The 19933-nt window shown below is 35.2% G+C and overlaps 1 protein-coding gene across 3 annotated transcripts in view; it reads right to left on the minus strand.

The window, feature by feature from the left end:
• diaph2.L (diaphanous related formin 2 L homeolog) overlaps positions 1-19933 on the minus strand; it is a 774648-nt gene that overhangs the window by 605665 nt on the left and 149050 nt on the right. For all 3 annotated transcript variants that reach the window (XM_041572752.1, XM_041572751.1, XM_018229885.2), the window contains one exon: positions 763-902. In XM_041572752.1, the coding sequence (XP_041428686.1) occupies positions 763-902 (140 nt within the window). The remainder of the gene's footprint in view (positions 1-762; positions 903-19933) is intronic.

Genomic DNA, 19933 nt, shown 5'->3' on the forward strand with positions numbered 1-19933 from the left:
CAGCGACAAATCTCCTCTTCTTTGGGGGCGACTAATCTCCCAAACTGCCTTTCCGCTAGCTAGAATGTAAATTGGTGGCGGGATGGCACTCGGAGAGCTTCGTTTTCTGGAGTTGACCAAAGTTGCCTCACACTTGAGAGCAGATTAAAAATTAAGTGCAAATTTGAGAACCTATTTCTATAAATGCTCCCTAACGTGTGTCCATATGCTGCTTAAAGTCCACAAATCTTTGCCCTCCATTGAGATAAAGAGCTGCGCAAAATTACACTTTGTACTTTGTCCTGCATTTAGTAAATGAGCCCTTTGTTTTCCCTTTCTATCTTCTACATTCTTTAACAGTTCAACACCCACTGTTCATATTATGCATTCTCATTCTTCTTTACCTCTTTTCAATCTCCATATTTAAGCATTAGTTTGTATTTATCTGCTTATGATTCTGCGCTCTTCACACTTACTCTTTTAAGACAGTTCATATTCTATGGGGCAGATTTAACAAAAATCACGCAGTTGTTTTTTTCTGAAATTGAGAAAAAATGCTGCGAAAAAATGCAAAAAATATATATATACTTTTCAAGTGAAAGCTGCTGTGTTTCTATAGGCTATAGTCAATTTGAATTGTCGTTATTCTTAATATTTGAGTTAAATAATCGTCATTCTTATGCAACCATCATTCCCAATTTTTTTTTTATCATTCCTTTATCTCCATGTTTTAAACATAGTACATAAAAGGAGTTTGCAAAGTTCATAAGGGGCATAGATTACCTGACAGGATTACTAGTTAAGGAAACTCTCAGGGATTCCAAACAGTTCAGGAGCTTTTCGTCTGTTATTCCAGAACGCAGTTCATGGACGTACTCTTGAGAAGACAATGTACATTCATGTTTGCTGTTTTTCAGTCCACCCTGCAAGAGAAATCATAGGAAATGTTAAAAAATTCAATAAGCTAGTGATGGAATAAGATGGGGAAAACTGTGGCAAACCAGTGTGAAAGGTTCAGTGCAGGTACAATAACAAACAGCCAGCTGCAACACATTTCTTAGAAACTAGATAATATATATACAGTATATACATTAATCTCCTGATATTTTCATAAGAATACTCCAAACAATAAATACAAAATAAAGGATAGAGACCCTGTGACACCAGAAACCAATAGAAGTTGATGAAACAATAGTCAAGCTTTATTCTGTCTTAATATCCATTATTAACACAACAAAAAGTATTTCAAAAATCGCACTCAGTAGATCAAGTCTCAATTCATTACATTTTTATTAACTACAGGTCTCCTTAATTTATTATCAAACCACCAAAATTCATAAATACGGCAATTCATAAACCAAAATTAAAGATTATCACAATTTCACGTAGTTATTTAATACACATTTTAAGTTGATCAAAATAGATGGATTAATTCATTAAATAAACCGGATAAAAAACAGCTGGCATTGAATTGCTGATACCAGCTTACTGTTAAAAAGTCCTGGAGGTTGAGCTTTAATGTGACTTGACCTATAGCAACAGAACGTTCCCCATTTGTATGTATCAAATCCAATTAGAAATACATAGTTTGGTCACAAAAAGAACATTAGAGCTTTTATTTGTGCAGAAAATGCATAATTGCAGATTGAGGTGGAAGTATTAAGGGTATATCAATTTTTGCCCAATTCATTACTGCCAGGAGTATTATTATGGTTGATTTAAAGTCTTTAGATAGTGATGACTAAAAAGGTAAAGAACAGTAAAGAAGGTAGTAGAAGAAACCTGAATGAGGGGTTAGGTGTTAAATAGGGCTGAATAACCTACCATATCTTTTAATTTCACTAAGTTGTTAGAATTGTTTTCAAATGTGGGCAATTTTACATTTCCTTGCATTTAATGTTCAAAGTGTTAGGGATAGTTGAAAGAGAAATTACAAAGCCACCAGTCTCTGTTCATGTGCATTATATCCCAACTGAATATTCATTGACCTTTATTTACCACGGCGATAAGGCCTACACATTCTCTGTATCTGATTAATTGATGAATTAAAAGACCTAACAGAGTACTGTACTAAGAATACATGTTCCGTTTCTGGCTGGAGTTTCCTGACCTGGACACATCCCTGGGTCTTGGCATACCATTTATTTTGCTCATAAAAGGTAAATATGAATTGTCGGAACCCTTCCTGTCATTGTCCTGACAGAAGTGAGACTTGTTAGTCTTAGGGGGTTATTTACTAAACTCCGAATACCCGAAAATCCCAGAAATCCGAAAAATTCGTGATTTTTTGTGTTATAATACGTTTTTAAAAAAATCACTAATTTTTCAGAATTTATTAAACCCCGAGGGCTAAAAAGCCCAAATATAAAAACACGGCATCTCAAACCTGTCAAGGTTGCATAAAAGTCAATGGGAACAGTCCCATTGATTTTTGGTTGGCAATTTCACTATGTTTTCTGAGCTTTCGGGTGAAAACTCCGAAAACTCTGCAAAGGTAATTTTCGGGAAAATGTAATAATAAATAAGCGTTAAAAACCCGAACGGCTTAGAACGGATTTTGTAGCAGTCGATATTGAGATAAATTCGGACCTTGATAAATAACTCCCTTAGTGCATACAAATGATATGTCCATTACAGTAAAAGGTAGTGCTTTTAGCCTCATGCTACATTTCTGTAACATATTTTTCTGAGACATTATAAGCACATTCATTTTTAGATATTTCTTGTTTTGATGTAAGTGAACTGACTTGCATATCTCCTCAGAGATAAACAAATTGAACACTTGGATAAGGCCTTCAGAAAAAAAGCTTGCACCCTGCCCCCAAGTAGTTTGATAATATATTTTTATACTAAATCTTTACATTTACTTTGTGAAGGATGTATAATATGTATTAGGCCCTGTACCTGCAGGTGCTTAAAATTCCATTTGCCAAGTGGTTTCATTTTATACTACAACACCACTGTTGGCTACGCAAATGTTAAAATATGCCTGACCGACGTTACAAGCACATGATCTGATCAGCTGAATATTGTGCTGTTTACTAGTGAAAAGCAAATTTGCTACAAAAAAATCGTAAAAATGCTATAAGTCTATGGACTTTTTTGTAGCAAAATCTATTAGTCTATGAGCAACATTTTTTTTAGTAAATTATGTTAGAGTCTATGGGCAACTTTTTTTTTTCTCACTCCAATTGCATTAAAGTCAATGGACGTTTTTTGTCAAGTTTTTTTTCTCATTCCAAATGCATTGAGGTGACTGGATTTTTCTTGCATTTTTTTCTTGATGAATTTGTTTTCGCTTTGAATAATTGTCTCAGTTTAGATAAAAAATCTGCCAATGTCGAAATGCAGAATTTTGCATCCATGTGTAGCAAAAAAAAAATCGCTCATCACTACTGTTGGCATCTGTTTAGTGCAACCAAGCAAGATATAAAATTGGATGGCACTTACTAACTACTGGACAGACGGTTCTTTACTTATAAGTAGAGTGGTCTCTATTCTGTAAATATTCCTAAAAAAATTAAATACACATTGAACTACACTGTTTTTTTGCAGCCACACTGAAAAGTGATTGTAAGCAGTATGCACAGAAAGGAATATTTAAATAAAAATGGTATCATAAAAACTAGATAAGGATGATAGTAAAGCATATGGTGCCTAGCCAAACCTGAAGACATAAAGGGAACATTTTAGTCCCCCAGACTTCCACAAATCTTTTTCAATAATCACAGCTTTTACACGGCCACATCAGTACTTCTACCTATCCAGACTGCGAGACCTTACTAATGCCTAGGTCTTACACAGTAAATCCCACAATATCAGGTGCAATGATCTGTGAACAGCAAAAATCTATAATGAATAAGGTACCTGTGAAAGACCTAAACTCATTACCCTCTTTAATCTTGGAGGAAAAGACTAGACCTATGACATTTGACTTGGACGCCACACACAATTATTTGCAGGTATCAGAACTCTAATGTTTCATACAGGCAAAAGAAGTAGGGAACTACCAAAAGAATAAAAAGTCTGCATAATGCTCAACTGTTCCTCCAGTGTGTATAGTTTTATTAACTCATTGTATCATTTTAAAAAAGGTAAATCGTGGGTGTGTCACACCGATATACAATGAATTAAAGTGAATTGCAATAACAAATATAATAATACCTTCCCAATGTCTATATGAGTGTACAGAAATGTTTTCTCTAGCTCAGAAACAGAAAACATACATTATTGTACTTTATTTAGAGATACTGACATTGTATTGTGGGACTACAACTCTCAAATCAACCCATCAGCAATAACAAATATATAGGAAATCATAGACTATGGGTAAATGTATTACTTAACATAAAAATAATATTCCAAAATGCAAAATTTTCCCTTTGCTGTTGCATGGGACAAACAATGTATTTTTCAATTTATTATTATTGGTGGCATGTCTGGCAGGTTTAATTGGGAACTTCCTCCCAATTCTTAGCTGCTTTTGACTTATCTTAGACTTATGCAAGGGACATTGTGCATGAGCCCTTATGTCTTCCAGGGTAAGAAAAAAAATCTATACATTTTCATAGCATGCTACAATACAACATTGGCATATATGTTATGTTATCTCCAAGTAGGAGAACACTTTTAAAGGGATACTGTCATGGGAAAAATGTTTTTTTTTTTTCAAAATGAATCAGTTAATAGTGCTGCTCCAGCAGAATTCTGCATGGAAATCCATTTCTCAAAAGAGCAAACAGATTTTTTTATATTCAATTTTGAAATCTGACACGGGGCTAGACATTTAGTCAATTTCCCAGCTGCCCCAAGTCATGTGACTTGTGCTCTGATAAACTTCAATCACTCTTTAATGCTGTACTTCAAGTTAGAGTGATATCACCCCCTTCCTTTTCCCCCCCAGCAGCCAAACAAAAGAACAATGGGAAGGTAACCAGATAACAGCTCCCTAACACAAGATAACAGCTGCCTGGTAGATCTAAGAAACTTCTCATGATTATTGTGGTATTGTTAGTAATTCTTACCACTGCAAGAATAATAGACTATGGGGCAGATTTATCAAGGGTTGACTTTCAAAGTAATGGGATTTTTTTTACTTATAATCAAAATTTATTTGAAAAATCTACAATTTTAACTTAGGGTGAATAGGCTGTATTCAAATCATTCAAATCGTAGTTTTAGGGCATTTGATCTAATTCGAATCAAAGTATTGATTATATTAGGTTCTGTGATGCTGGAATCTCTCATGTCTGAACCTCTGAATAAGTATACTTCTCACTTGTGGGTTTTTCTTCAAATTCTCACCAATTCCCTGACCAATCACTAGTATAAAATCGATATTTTGGATAGCAAAGCACTTTGAAACAGATCCAATTCAGTGAGAAAAACACATCTTATGGTTTATCACGTGAAAACTCATGGATGAAATTCAATTCAAGGAGAAGACATTTTTCTTCAAATTCAGTTCCAGTTTTTTCCCCTAGACTTCAATAGAGATTTCAAACCATGGGATGCATTTTCAGAATTGAATTGCATCTCAAATTGATTCTTGTCCATGGGTCTTCATGTGATTAACCTATTTCTCAATGGCAATGATGATATAGCAAGGTTTGTAGTGTATTGTATAATATTGTTATTGTATATTGTATCATATAGTTTAATGTAGGAATGGTGGTTCTTCATGGGGTTAGGCAATATGACAACAGGTGCATACATGCATGGAGAGTGCAGAATGGTAGCCCTTGAACATGGGGCGGGATTCTAAAAGTTACTTTTATCTACATCTCTATTTGATTCTTTGGAATGTCTTCCCTACCCCAAAATTCAGTTTGGAAAATGACTCCAATCATTAAGGCAGCATTTTTTTTAGTTTTCATTTATAATAGTCTCTGCTTTTCCCAGAGTAGAAAAAAAAAACAAATCCCTTTTGTTAATAAATACATGTATAATCATAAATAAAAGGCTTGTCAACTCATTTATAGTAAAAGGGACATATTTTTAATGATTGCAGGCAAATTCAATAAACCATCATGTGTTCATTATGTTAAGTATTAAGTGGAATATTATTAAACCAGCACAGAAACAATAATAACGTTATTTACCGATCTAAGGTAGCTCTTAAAACACCAGGGATTTACATACTGTGCACTAAATTATTAAAGCAATTTACATGTATTTCGGAAACCGGTCTTAAACTTATCAAAGCAGCCTTGTCATTTCTAAATAAAATCTGAGGTGATGACTGACAAAGTTATAAAGAATTCATGATGTTTGTCACTCGGAGATGGATATTTCATGTTGTGAATCACCTTGTACAGCACAAAAATAATTCAGCTCATGAAATCATTTATACAAGGTAATGAAAAAAAATAATTTATATTCTGAAAAAGGTATTATTTAAAGTAACAGTAAACAGTTTTTTTGTTTTTAATAGAACAGAGGCATTCTAATGCAAAATAAATGCATTTTTAGCCCCCAAATCAAATGCTTAACTCGCCATTAAACTGACGCTTTAGTAGAGTGGGTTTTACTAAGCACAGCCATCCAACATCCAATATTATCATGTCAAGACACCATGGTTACATACTGGAAACTTGCTGTTAGTGGTGCATGATAGAGGTGCCTGACAATTGTAATAGAGTTAAAGCTGAAAGGAAAGACCTATGCTAAAAAAAAAAAACCTGTTTGGATAAGTAGATGAAGCTACAGCTATCGGAGAAAGTCCCCAGTGTAATTCTGTCAAGAGCGACATAACCTGGCTGTCTTTGGCTAGATGATGTTCAGCAAGTTGGTCAGCTTTCAAGAAAATTGACTGGATATCTTCCCACATGTCTCAAACCATCTGACATTCAGTGGAAACTATATTAAAGGAGTGCCAAAAGTTAGGCACACTCAAGTGATTGTATATATATCCTGAAACCCATGCTGGTGTCCCTATCAGCAAAAAACTGCACAGTTTCAGGGTTTCTTCCAGAGAGCACCATGGGGCAATCGCTTTCTTCTTCTTTATTCCTGCGGGTGCTCAGTAGCGCAAAAAAGCCGAACTAAGAAGTCAGCTATTTTATTCTACTGCACATGCGTCGGCCCCGGGTAATTTGAAGAAAGAAGAAGGAAGCCTTTCTACCCCTTGCTTTTTTTTTGGTACATTCAGATGCGTTTTAGGCCTTATAACATTAAAGGGGTTGTCACCTTTGAGTCAACTGATGCAGAGAGTGATATTCTGCAATTGGTGTTTTTTCGTTTGTGAGTCATAAGAGTCATACGAATAATAAGGCAAATAATTTAAAAACGATAAAAAAGAATTAATGAAGACCAAGTGAAAAGTTGCTTAGAACTGACCATTGTATGACATACTAAGAGTTTACTTTAGGTGAACCACTCCTTTAATACAGAAGCCAACTGCAGGTAAAGGAAGACTGGACTTACAACTCTGAAGTGAGTGACTTTATAAACCTATAGTCAGAAAATATATTCTATATTTCATTCATCAATAATATTCTATATTTCATTCATCAATAATATTCTATATTTCATTCATCAATAATATTCTATATTTCATTCATCAATAATATTCTATATTTCATTCATCAATAATATTCTATATTTCATTCATCAATAATATTCTATATTTCATTCATCAATAATATTGTTTTACAACTACATTTACACATGTATTGGCTTTATCGTATCGTAGTTGAAAACCCTTCACATTCCTATGATGTTCTACATATAACGCCTAAATAAATACTAAAGAGAAGGCAGAAATTTTGTTTCTAGGTACTCTGTAACATACACAGCAAACATTCTTTGCAGTTCTCCTCCTTTTCTCATACTGTGGGTCTCAGTATCACCAGCAGATATTAACTCCCCACCATTTGAATACACACACTGGTATTTGATAAAAATCGAATTGCATTTGTAGAGAAGCATAAGGTTTAGGCATTATGCACCAAGCAAGGTGCAGTGTGAGCAGATATTAAACAATGCATCTCTTTGTTTAGGCTGAAGGATGTTAAAGGAGTCATACCATATAAATCTCTCTCCCTTTTTTTAGTTTTACAAACCACTGATCCAATAGCAGGGCACAATTCAAGCACACAAAGATTAGTTCTACATTGATTATCTGATCTTGGCCCAGGAGTGCTCAAAAGGCTTGCATTTGATTTGGTGGCTTAAGGATATTTCACTTTCACAAATAAGATGTTCAGTTAAAGGAAATCAATCAGAAAATTATTCTAAAGGATTAATTGCAAATAAAGCCTTCAGGGAGTGAATGTATATCTATAAGCTCTTCTTAACTTGCATATAGCTATGGTGTGACTTTTTCTGCAGTTTATGTGAAATACAGGTATGGGATCCAATAATCAGACTCCTGTTATGCAGAAAGCTCGGAATTAGAGAAAGGCTGTTTCACATAGACTCCATTTTATCCAAATAATCCAAATTTTTTCAAATGTTTTCCTTTTTCTATGTAATAATAAAACAGTGGGGCAAATTCACCAAAAGGCAAAGTGCCCGACGCTAGCGAAAATTTGACAGAAAACAGCAGGAACATCACCAATTAAATAACAGGCATAGAAGACAATTTGCTAGCGGAAGAGACCATCGCTAGTGCAGTTTTGTGCCCTATCGCCAGGCGTATTTTCACTCAGAAGAACTATCGTTACTTCGCTATAGTGTGAATTTTACAGAACGTTATCCCTTTTGCCAGAGTTTCCTTCGCCACCTTAGACCAAGTGAACTGGTCTAATCTAGATCCTCCTCAATCTTATGCCAGTGACATCATATCCTGTATGCCGGAAAGTCATAAAAGTTGTAAAAAAACGCTGGCGTCTTTTGATTTTTTAAAACGGGATTGCCTTCAAAAGTTCTAACTATTAGAGATTTTTGTGTTATTTTTTTTCCAACCATTTGAGGGACATGCCACATTTGTTTTAATGTGGGCTCATGTCTAGGGCATTAGAGGATCTCTTTATTCTTTGTTTGCTTTCTTGGACATGTGTAATAATAATTAGCTACTTCAAGCATTTCAACTAACATCTCCAATAATGAAGTCCATACGACCTATATGTACCCATCCTATTCAAATTGACCTAAATGTAAGAGTACTAACGAAATTGAATTGAATGCTTGCGAAAGATCTCTAAGAAATGCTTGAGCTGATGAATTAATGCTAGAGAAACATGACTTTTCTGAAGCTACGATGATCCAAATTACAGAAAGATCCATTATCTGGAAAACCCCAGATCCCGAGCATTCTGGATAACTGGTCCAAAATACCATATACAAATCCTCATCTCCTCCCATGTACAAAACCTCATCTCCTTTTTGTAGAAATCATTAATAATTTGTAGAGTCCATAATGCAGATTTATAGGGTGCACATATAGAAAATGTGCCGCTGTTGGATTACTGTTAATTGCAGTTCTACTGACTGACTTTATTGTAGGTCTCTGCACTCCGAAAAGGAGACAAAAAACTAGTGGCAATTCTTCTACAGGGCAATCAATGTGCAAAGTGGAAAAAAGTTGGCCACTGCCTTACAGGTAGTAAATAAGCCCAAAGGAATTGCAGTTCAGCGATATATGAGAGCAACTCAGATCCCTGCTTCTTTACCGGCTGATTGACTATTGAAATTTGGGGGTACAATAACAGCAGACTAGTGCTTGGCATTTAAATGTAGAGGAGCAACACCAGTTAAACCTGTAGCAGCAAAATATACACCAATGGAAGAAACCTGCTTTATAACAAATATTACACATCATTGTAACTGGTAAGACTTAGAATGAACTTGCTTTTTACAATAAATACGTTGGCTATTCAGCTAATGCTATAGGGTTACACAGTATTGAAGGTTTGGTGGGTTTGCAATACAATTCTGCAGTCTACGCAATGAAACCAAGCCTCAAGCAGACTGGATATTTGGAAATTGTGTGTTTTATCCCTGTAGAAAAACATTGTTATTTATCTTTTAATTTCAGAGAAGAAAACCACAAGAATGATTTCTCCATTTTTTTCAGATGCAGAGGACTGATTCTTTTTAATCCATTGAATAGTTACGGGTAAACTGTGCCCTAATTATAACCAACAAGCTAACAGGTACTTTTTTTCTTCTCCTTTCCTCTATTAAATAATGGAAGTATGGGAAAGAAAGGCTTACAAAATCAATGCTGTCTTAATGGAGTCGAATAACTGAAGTAGGGAATTCAATAAAGTTTATCTTGCAAATGATTGTTCACCTACCACACCACAGTTTAACTTTCTGAGCAGATAAAGCCATTGAGTGGGTTAACTGCCTTGTTTAGAGCAATGTTGAAGACTATTGTTGATGAAATGCCACAACTATCAAAATAATTACATTTGCTTTTATCAGAAATGAGACAGCGCCATGCATTATGCATCGTTTTTTCTGCCAAGTATGAGTTCATAAACGCATTTAAATTAGAAATACAGTAACAATAACAAAATAATTTCTATCCAAGAAAGTAACTTTTTCTCTGTCACATTTCCATAGGTGTCAGCTCTTTGTTTGCAAACTTTCATTAAAGAACATGCGGAGTAGCAATTAAGTGGAAGTGACAAAGCTGATTGCAGCTCTTGCTTGGATAAAATATCCTCAATGAGCTGCTCGAGAGAGGATATTGCCGTCCAAATACAAAGTGATTTTGGCCTTCAACATTGAGTACTATTGTATATATGTAGTGTAGCTAATGGTAAGGAAGGACATATTTGGCACTTGTGCTGCTTACTGCTACCCATTAATATTCCTGTTTAATTTCTGGCAAGTCTTTTGGTTTTATGGCAAGGGTCTACATTACTTTAAGGTAGTAAAATGCAGTTGTTGAATAGAGAAATATAAGAGCTGGAGCAGAGGTATATTCAAATTGAGCAGTGATACACAGTGTGGTTTCAGATTATGGCTCTGGACAGGCTGTAGAGAGCAGTGCCATCTGTTATTTTGATTTAGAGGCAGTGTTCTGTTCACTTATTTCCACCCAAAGACACTTTTTCCATCTAAGGATTGTTTCAACACATCTTTTTAAGGACTATCTGGACTCTATCACTTTAACAGTGAACTATAGACACTATCACTTTAAGAATGTTGACTTAAGGAAATGAAGAGTTATAAATACTTTGTATCACTGGCCTTTGTTACACAAAAAAAAGTGCTTTGCCTCAAAACATACTGTATAACTTAAACTTATAGATACAAAGTGATTTGAAGAGGGGCAAATCTGACCCATTTTATATCACTGAAACACTACAAAACAGCAAAAATTCAATATGGGATCTGTTATATGGAAACCTGTTATCCAAGAAGGCTCCGAATTACCATTTTATCCAAATTATTTACATTTTTAAAAATGATTTCCTTTTTCTATGTAATAATAAAACAGTACCCTGTACTTTATCCAAACTAATAATAAGCCACCAAACATCTGAGGCCCAGCTCTAGAAAGTGCAATGTTAGGGTCCTGTCCCAAGAATCATATGGATTAGCAATGGCATCTTCAGTAAGTGCCCATCAAGCAAGTCTATCAGCTATATTGGGATTAATGTAGGGACCTTGGGCATACCTTAATTGCAGTCTATTAAATATTGGCCAGAACTTGTTTGAAAGCTAACCCAACTGGCTTCTAGAATTGTATATGCTGCCATGGAAGTTACCTATCTGATAAATAAACCATAAATTGTACTTTATGAACAAGTGGTTATTTCATTGCCTGCATCTTGAATTGAATACGGCAATAAAACATTATGGTCTATAAAGACCCGTTCACAGGGATCATAAGATAATGTAAACAGTATAACCCTTGCTCTGCCTAATGAGTAGGGCAAAATAGCAATGGATTCCACCTGTTAAAGTAGTGTGATACACCTAATGTTAATGAACTAATTGTTATGCCGTCATATTCCCTTTGCCTGTGGCAATCATAAATGACCCTGTTGTCCCTGCAAGAATGTCAACCCAACCCTTCAGCCACAAGCACTTTGCATCTGTTGAAAGAGCGTATAAACAGTTCTGTACAGTAGGTTACAATAATTTGAGCTATATTTAATAGGGCTGCAACACAATAATGGCTTAATTAATATTAACATCCTGCTCTGATACGGAACAAAGGAAGCAACTAGAAAATGGATGGTTAATAATGGAAATTTTAATTAGCTTCTCTGCGTGAGATTAATGAAAATTACCAGTGTGCCCATTTGATCTTTAAAAAATAATGCGCAGACAAAGTTAGCAATTAGTGTATATCACGCTATAGCAAAGGTAAGTGAACAAAAAGCTTTATCCCTTAATTTGATGCTCGTTAGGACTGAAATGATTGTTCTGGCAATGCTTTTAAATATCTATATTGTGCCACAGTACAAAGGGTCAGGGTAATTCGAGTTATTCCATAAAGCGCCTTCCTGTTTCCTTCTGCAATAAAACTCTGCATTAAAAAAAAAGGCACCCCCTTAATGCCAGGAAATTAGATTTAAAATCTTGGCTACCTCCATTTTGGTATCCTGGTGTGAAGAAGTCAAACCAATGCATTTTCTTTCCCTCTGGTGTAAGTGCATGTTTATTTACAAATGCATGAAAAACTCATTTTATGTGGAATCAAATTTAAAGCACTTGTGTGCTTCTCGGCTCTAATATAGTGCAGCTTAGAAAAGCAAAGAGGCAAAAGAAATCGTCTCACTCTCATTTAAGGTTATAGTTTATTCTTATTCAATATTAAAGGTCTAGTACATTTCAGAGGGTGATGGGGCTCTGCTTAATTAAATCTGAGCAAGAACAACCAGCAATTAAATACAAGGCTTACATCTGCACAGAATTCCTCTCAAGCAAATAGTAAATGCAAGGCAATTTAATGATTAAAGGCATAGTAAAAAGAACTGCATGCATGTACAGTATTTACACACACCAAGTACACATTATATTGTGTAAGTATAATTGCCATGAATATATATGTCCAGCTCTCCTGTATTAAAGAAATTGTAAAGTATAAAAATTAAAACTGGGTAAATAGATAGGCTGTGCAAAATAAAAATGTAATGTATAAAGGCTGGAGGGACTGGATGTGTAACATAATAGCCAGGGCATGACTTCCTGCTTTTCACTTGGTTTTCACTGATTGGTTACCAGGGAGAAAACAGTGACTTGAGGGGGGTCACATGGGTAATGACTGTTGCTTTTGTATCTGAGCTGAATGCTGAGGGTCAATTGCAAACTCACTGAACAGTCATGTCTCATGTGGCCCCCCTGCAAGTTGCTGACTAAATCAGAGTTATAGAGCTGAAACCAGAAAGTAAAGTTCTGGCTAAAATATTTTGCACATATTATCTATTTACACAGTCTTTATTTGTACTTTGAACTGTTCCTTAAACTGCAGTTTACAACATCCAACAATTAGTGCACATACTGTCCATAGGTGAGTATTTAGTGCAAGGTCCTGCACTCAAAGTAAATAAATAACATGCAGAGTTACTCACTCATGGGGGCACATTTACTTAGCTCGAGTGAAGAATAGAAGAAAAAATACTTTGAATTTCGAATGGTTTTTTTGGCTTCTTCGACCATCGGATTGGCTACTTCGACCTTCGATTACGACTTCGAATTGAACGAAAATCGTTCGACTATTTGACCATTCGATAGTCAAAGTACTGTCTCTTAAAAAAAAACTTTGACCCCCTACTTTGCCAACTAAAACCTACTGAGGTACAATGTTAGCCTATGGGGAAGGTCCCTATAGGCTTTCTAGCAATTTTATGACCGAAGGAATTTCATTCGATCGATGGATTCGATTCGAAGGATTTAATCGTTTGATCTATTGATTATTCCTTCGATCGTTCAATATAGCGAATAGCAGTAAATCCTTCGACTTCGATAATTGAAGTCAAGGGATTTAACTTCGATAGTCGAATATCGAGGGTTAATTAATCCTCAATATTCAACCATTAGTAAATTTGTCCAATAGCGTCTTTATTGGTGCAAAAATGTCTCAGAATTATCCATAATTAAAAATCATTTCAAAGCATACCTCATGGCAGCGTCATCCCTCTGTCCCTTGTCAACCCTTCCCCCCTGATGCATTTTGCACCTTTGGGCACTTTAAAATCCCACACCTGATGGCTTTTAGGGAGAGTGGAGTTGGAGTTTTTAGACAGCTAGAAGGCAGCAGGTTGGACACCAGGCTTTCTGCAATGCTGGGTCTATATTTTTGTAACTATTTAATCATTTTTGAAAGAGCATGCCCTATCAATCTTAGATGTCTATCGTTTCCATGCCTTGAAAGAAATAGTTGACTGTATGAACTGCCTCACAGTAACACGAGAGAAGCAATGTATTATTATGTAAGTGAGCACAGTATAAGCTATACTACCTTATCCAGAGATACAAGTAACTATAAAGATCATACCATCGAATGTCCAGCTAAGACACAAATGAATACCTGTAGTATAAAAACTTGGAGCTATAGGAACCCTAGTGGTATATCAGTTTCTGAACCTTTATACAATAGTGCCTGGTCATTATTTTCTGGAAAATGCCTGTAGGATCAGTCTGCTAAATGCTGTAAAAAAAGGAAAGAAATTGCATCCCCAAATGCTAAAATATTTTAATTTCCCGAGCCCCTTACTCTGTTCTCCCCCAAAGGGGAAGCAATGGATGAAGAATGTACAGTATGATAACCATGTCCTTTTGCTCTACTGGAGATTTTAGACTCACCCACAATAATTAATAATGATTAGATGTGATACCTAACACCTTTTTGATGTAAATGCTGGTCTAAATGTATGTATAAATCCTTGTTTTTATTGTTTTTGCTTTAAGGGTTTTCTGCAACAGATACACAGTTGAAAGCATACTAAGCAATTGGATAATTTGGGTTTCCATTTCCTCATGATGAATATCAATCCCTTACTCTCTTTATGTTGACTTTGTTGGCACTTGCCCCTCTCTCTCCATCTCTCCTTTTTCTCCATTTGTCCTTTCTTCTCTTTCCTACCATTCATCTTCTTTTATTGTCATTTCTACAAGTATCAAGATATCATTCCCCTCCCTCTTTAGATCAACTTTATGTATTTATGTTTTTCCTTACTGAATAATGAGATTTTTTTCTGCTAGTACAAAATAAAATGTTACTGTATTTAACTATAAAATGTGCTACAGTAGGTTGGACTAAATCATGTATTATTGTTTATGTTAAAACAAGCACTGCATAATACGTTTGAATAATATGTTTTATATGTATAACAATGCTTTTTGGAATTGTAATATGCCCATTTTTTCCACATCCTTGTCTTAGTTAAGGCACTATTTATGCTTTCCAGGGATATAAACTAAATTCACTGGGGATCCTCTACGACATTTTATTATTTGCTTCCTCTCGCATCATGTCAAGCACCAGTATTTGTAACTAGACTAATTTATCTGGCATCTCTCCTAATGCTTGCAAATGCAACACATATATATCCTGTAGAGTAATGCTGTATTTGCTTGATGTTCCTTGCCATGTCTTCAGGGTAAAGCCAAAATACTTGTATGAACACATTGCTCTGACTAATGCTAGCACTGGATTCTAGGTCTGCCTTTCGTATGATTTCCACTCATAATAAAGCCAAATATTATATGAATCATCCTTCAAACTTCATGGGGGAGTTAATATGAAGTAGTACATTACACGGCACATTAATGGTACAAATGATACAAATGTGTAGGTTTTAGATTTTGGATATAATTTAAAATAATAGGATGGCAAAATTACAGCAATGTCTACAAACAACCTAATCATCTGTAAATTGTTAAGGGTATAAAGGTAGTGTTCTTCCATCTTTCCTGGTTGTAGAATAAATGCAACAATGTTAGCTTTTAAATAAGCATCATAATGCGAGGAAAAAGGCAAAGTTAAGGTCATTAACTATTATAAACAAAGCATATTTGTACTGTATAAAAGCTACATAACAAAACTAACTTTTGTTCAAATAATGACAGTTATGATTTTTTATTCATATACAATATTTTAAGCCACATTCCACTATCTGCATAGTGCATGGGCTTTCCGAGCTTTTCTTGTTCAGTTGGGTCCATTCATGTTTTAGTAAAAAAAGCCAATCCAGCTTTTATATTTGCCAGAATGTTAAAGGGATTCTGTCATTTATGGTTTAGTAGTTTATATTACTAAATTACACTATGTACATTGAATGTAATTCATTCTACCAATTAAAATGTTATTCTTGAACCAATACATTTATTTTTTGTAGCTTTAATATTGGTGAGTAGGCAGCAATCTTCTTGCATTGTGCCTGGTCTTTTGTGCTTTCAGAAGGAGCTAGCACTGCTTTCAGATAGGCTACTGTTTCTCCTACTCAAAGTTTGCTGGACTTGGATTTTTACTATTGAGTGCTGTTCTGCAATCTACCACTAGATGGTGCATGAGAGCATTTTTTTGCAAATGCAATGCAGGTGTCTCGGAGCTATCATCTGATTACATTCTCACAGTTGTGATGATGAGCTGGTGGGGAGGAAAGGGGGGTGACCATTTGAACTTGCAGTAAAGAGTGACTGAAGTTCATCAGAGCACAAGTCTCATGACTGGGGGCACCTGCGAAACCAACAACATGTCTAGCCCCATGTCAGTAATTTTGAAAAAATAGATTTCAAAGCAGGGTTCTGCTGAAGTAGCACTATTATTGATGCATTTTGCAAAAAAACATATTTTCCCTAAGAGAATCCCTTTAATGATCTAACCAAAGTTACTATAGATCTCCATTGTATTTGTTATTCAGTAATCTATATAACTATATCTGTGATGGAACTATAAGACTATGGGGTCCGTTTACTAAAGTGCGTTAAAAATATTCGCACAATATATAGACAGAATTTTCGACAAATATGTTATCGCCAGTTTACTAACCTGCGGTAAATATAAATTTGCAAATTTTCTTGCGCAAGAATAATTGTTTGCCAGTTATCGCATTCGCTGAAAATAACGCTACGTACACATTAACGCATGGTTTACTAAACAGCGAAATGTGCAAAAGACAAAATTAACGCCAGAATATTCGCAAACTTTTACCGCCACCTATGTAGTGGCGGAAAAGTATTTTTTTTGCCAGAAAATTCTCAAGGGGCAGGAAATATCCCATAATACTGTTTTTTTTTACCCATCATTCTTTGCTGACAGGAGACAGATCTGTAGCTATTGCTGACAGGATGTTTTGGCTTCTGCTTCTATCTGCTGCAACAGCAGCAGTTTCAGCTCAGAGTCGTATTATTGGCAGCGGGCATCACAGTCCAAGGATTCGTCAGCCTCTACACTTTTTTGGTTTCATTGTGATTGGCTACATTAAACTGTGCATTTCTATGAAGCAAAGAGATTGACTGGTATGATTTCTTGTTCCCATGATTCTATTGGCAGAGGGTTTATATGATGCAGACATGTTTGATTGGTGTTACTCTGGTGATGTTGTTGGATGGTATAATCATCAGTCAATAAAGTTTATGAGTTTTGAAGATGCATTTCTGGCCATAAATGTCACAGTAAAAATTGCCATAATAACCGCCATAAAACAAGACTATTTTATAGCATAAATATTCGCAAAAACGTAATTTTTCGCCAGAAAATTTGCAACTCGCTAAAATTACCGCTAACGTAAGCTGGTTCCTTAACGTAGTTACCGCAAGTGATCGCAATTATTTCTGAGCGCATCGCTGCGAATATTCTGGCGTAAAAATATTCTCAGCGATAACATGCGGAAACTTAGGGGCCGATTCACTAAGCTCGAGTGAAGGATTCGAATGAAAAAAATTCGAATTTCGAAGTATTTTTTTGGTACTTCGACCATCGAATTGGTTAAATTCGTTCGAATTCGAACGAAATCGAACGAATCGAACGAAAAATCGTTCGTCTATTCGACCATTCGATAGTCGAAGTACTTTCCCTTTAAAAAAAACTTCGACCCCCTACTTCGGCAGGTAAAACCTACCGAAGTCAATGTTAGCCTATGGGGAAGGTCCCCATAGGCTTGCCTGTGATTTTTTGATCGAAGGATTTTCCTTCGATCGTTGGATTAAAATCCTTCGAATCGTTCGATTCGAAGGATTTAATCGTTCGAAAAATCCTTCGATCGATCGATCGCAGGATTAGCGCTAAATCCTTCGACTTCGATATTCGAAGTCGAAGGATTTCAATTCGAGGGTCGAATTTCGAAGTATTTTTAACTTCGAAATTCGACCCTTAATGAATCTGCCCCTTAAAGTCAGATTTACCGCACTTTAGTAAACGGACCCCTATATAGCAATGTAACATACATTACTGTAACATACAGTAGTTGTTATGTTTCTAAGTGCATTAGCCTACTGGAGGGTTGCTTGATCAAGCTGATTGTACAATAGTTACTATGGGTAACTACCCCAGGACAGTGGTTGTTATGAATAAAGAAGAGCAGTGTTTGCCCCAGTTCGGTATCTTTGATAGTCTACTGAATATTGCAAGTTCTGTTGTTATGGGTTACTACACTGGGGCAAATTTTACCAGTCTTAATTAAATAAGCCTCTATGTGGTATGTTAAATGCATGGAAATGAGGATATCCATTTAAGCCCCACTTCTTCCGTTAATGGTTTTTGCCCCTTTGTCACTATTTAAAACATTCGAATGGGTTACAGAAACTGTAACGGTAACGTTTTCTAATAAAGATAAAAGCTTTATGCTCTCCATTTGTTGCTAACTTACAATTCCCATTATCCTCAGTCACTTTCAGAGAGGATAAGAACCCTAATTCAAAGACAGCAGGTGGTTTGCAGATTCTGCATCCCTTCTGTAGATGAATTATTATTAGATCCTGATAGTGAACTTCTAGGCCCATATCCTCAATAGAATGCATTATGGACTGTACTTTTTTATGTGACACTTAATCTCTGACTGCATCCCTACCAGCAAGCACATCATTTTTTAAGTTTAATTGGATTTGATATTGGACTGAATTTTTTTTAAATATATTCAATAGTTGAAGGATCTTTAAAGTAAATAATAAAGTGTGACAGTGAAATACGGGCTACGTGCTGATCAGGCATTGGTGTTGTTGAAGCAAAGGCCATTGTGTATTTTATGAAACGGGTTTTTTTTTTTTATATTTACAGTCGGCGTTTCCTTATGCAAATATTCCTTTTTAAAACATGATGACATATGGCACATACGAGTGAAATGAAAAAAAGTAAATTACATTAAAGTGTATTGAGAAAAAGGAATAGAGGCGAGGATAATTGAAAAACACCTTTGAGAGAAATATGGAAACAAAACGCACAAATTGAGTTTTTGATGATAAACATGTAAATTTAATTTTTTAACCAGATGCTCCCTTTCTCATGGCATACAAACGCCAAGTTGTTGTTAAACCTCTTCTGGAAAGAGAATGTGCATCAAAATGTTGATAACTATTTGGTCTTTTAACCTGGGAGGTCCATTTACTAAAGGTCGAATTTTAGTGGTATTAGAGCTTTTTGAAACCACAATTTCTCTAATATGTATTTAAAAATCCAAATATAAAAAGCACAGATTCAAAAAAAAAAAATACTGAACGACCAGAAAATTTTTTTATATCTCTAAAACCTATAAAAAATTAATTTCTAGTGAAAATCTGGACACCTCTTAAAGTCTGAATGTTTAAAAAAAATTCCAATTGGATCAGTGCAGCTCCCATTGACTTCTATGGGACCTTGACTACTTTTACTTGGCAAAGTTTTGTATTTTTTTGTGCTTTTTACCCTTAATAAATCTAACATTTTTAGAGTTTTAGAGAAATTAATAAAAACAGGATTTTTTTGAGTACAATATGATTTGTGAAAAAAAAGTAATCCAAATATATGTGAATATGCCCCTTAATCTTGACCATAACTTTGTTGTAAAGGGAAATAAAATGACAAATAAAGATAGCAATATTTCAAATGCAATGCTCACATTGGCTATGA

Source organism: Xenopus laevis, chromosome 8L (genome assembly GCF_017654675.1).
Source record: "Xenopus laevis strain J_2021 chromosome 8L, Xenopus_laevis_v10.1, whole genome shotgun sequence".
Lineage (NCBI taxonomy): Eukaryota > Metazoa > Chordata > Amphibia > Anura > Pipidae > Xenopus > Xenopus laevis.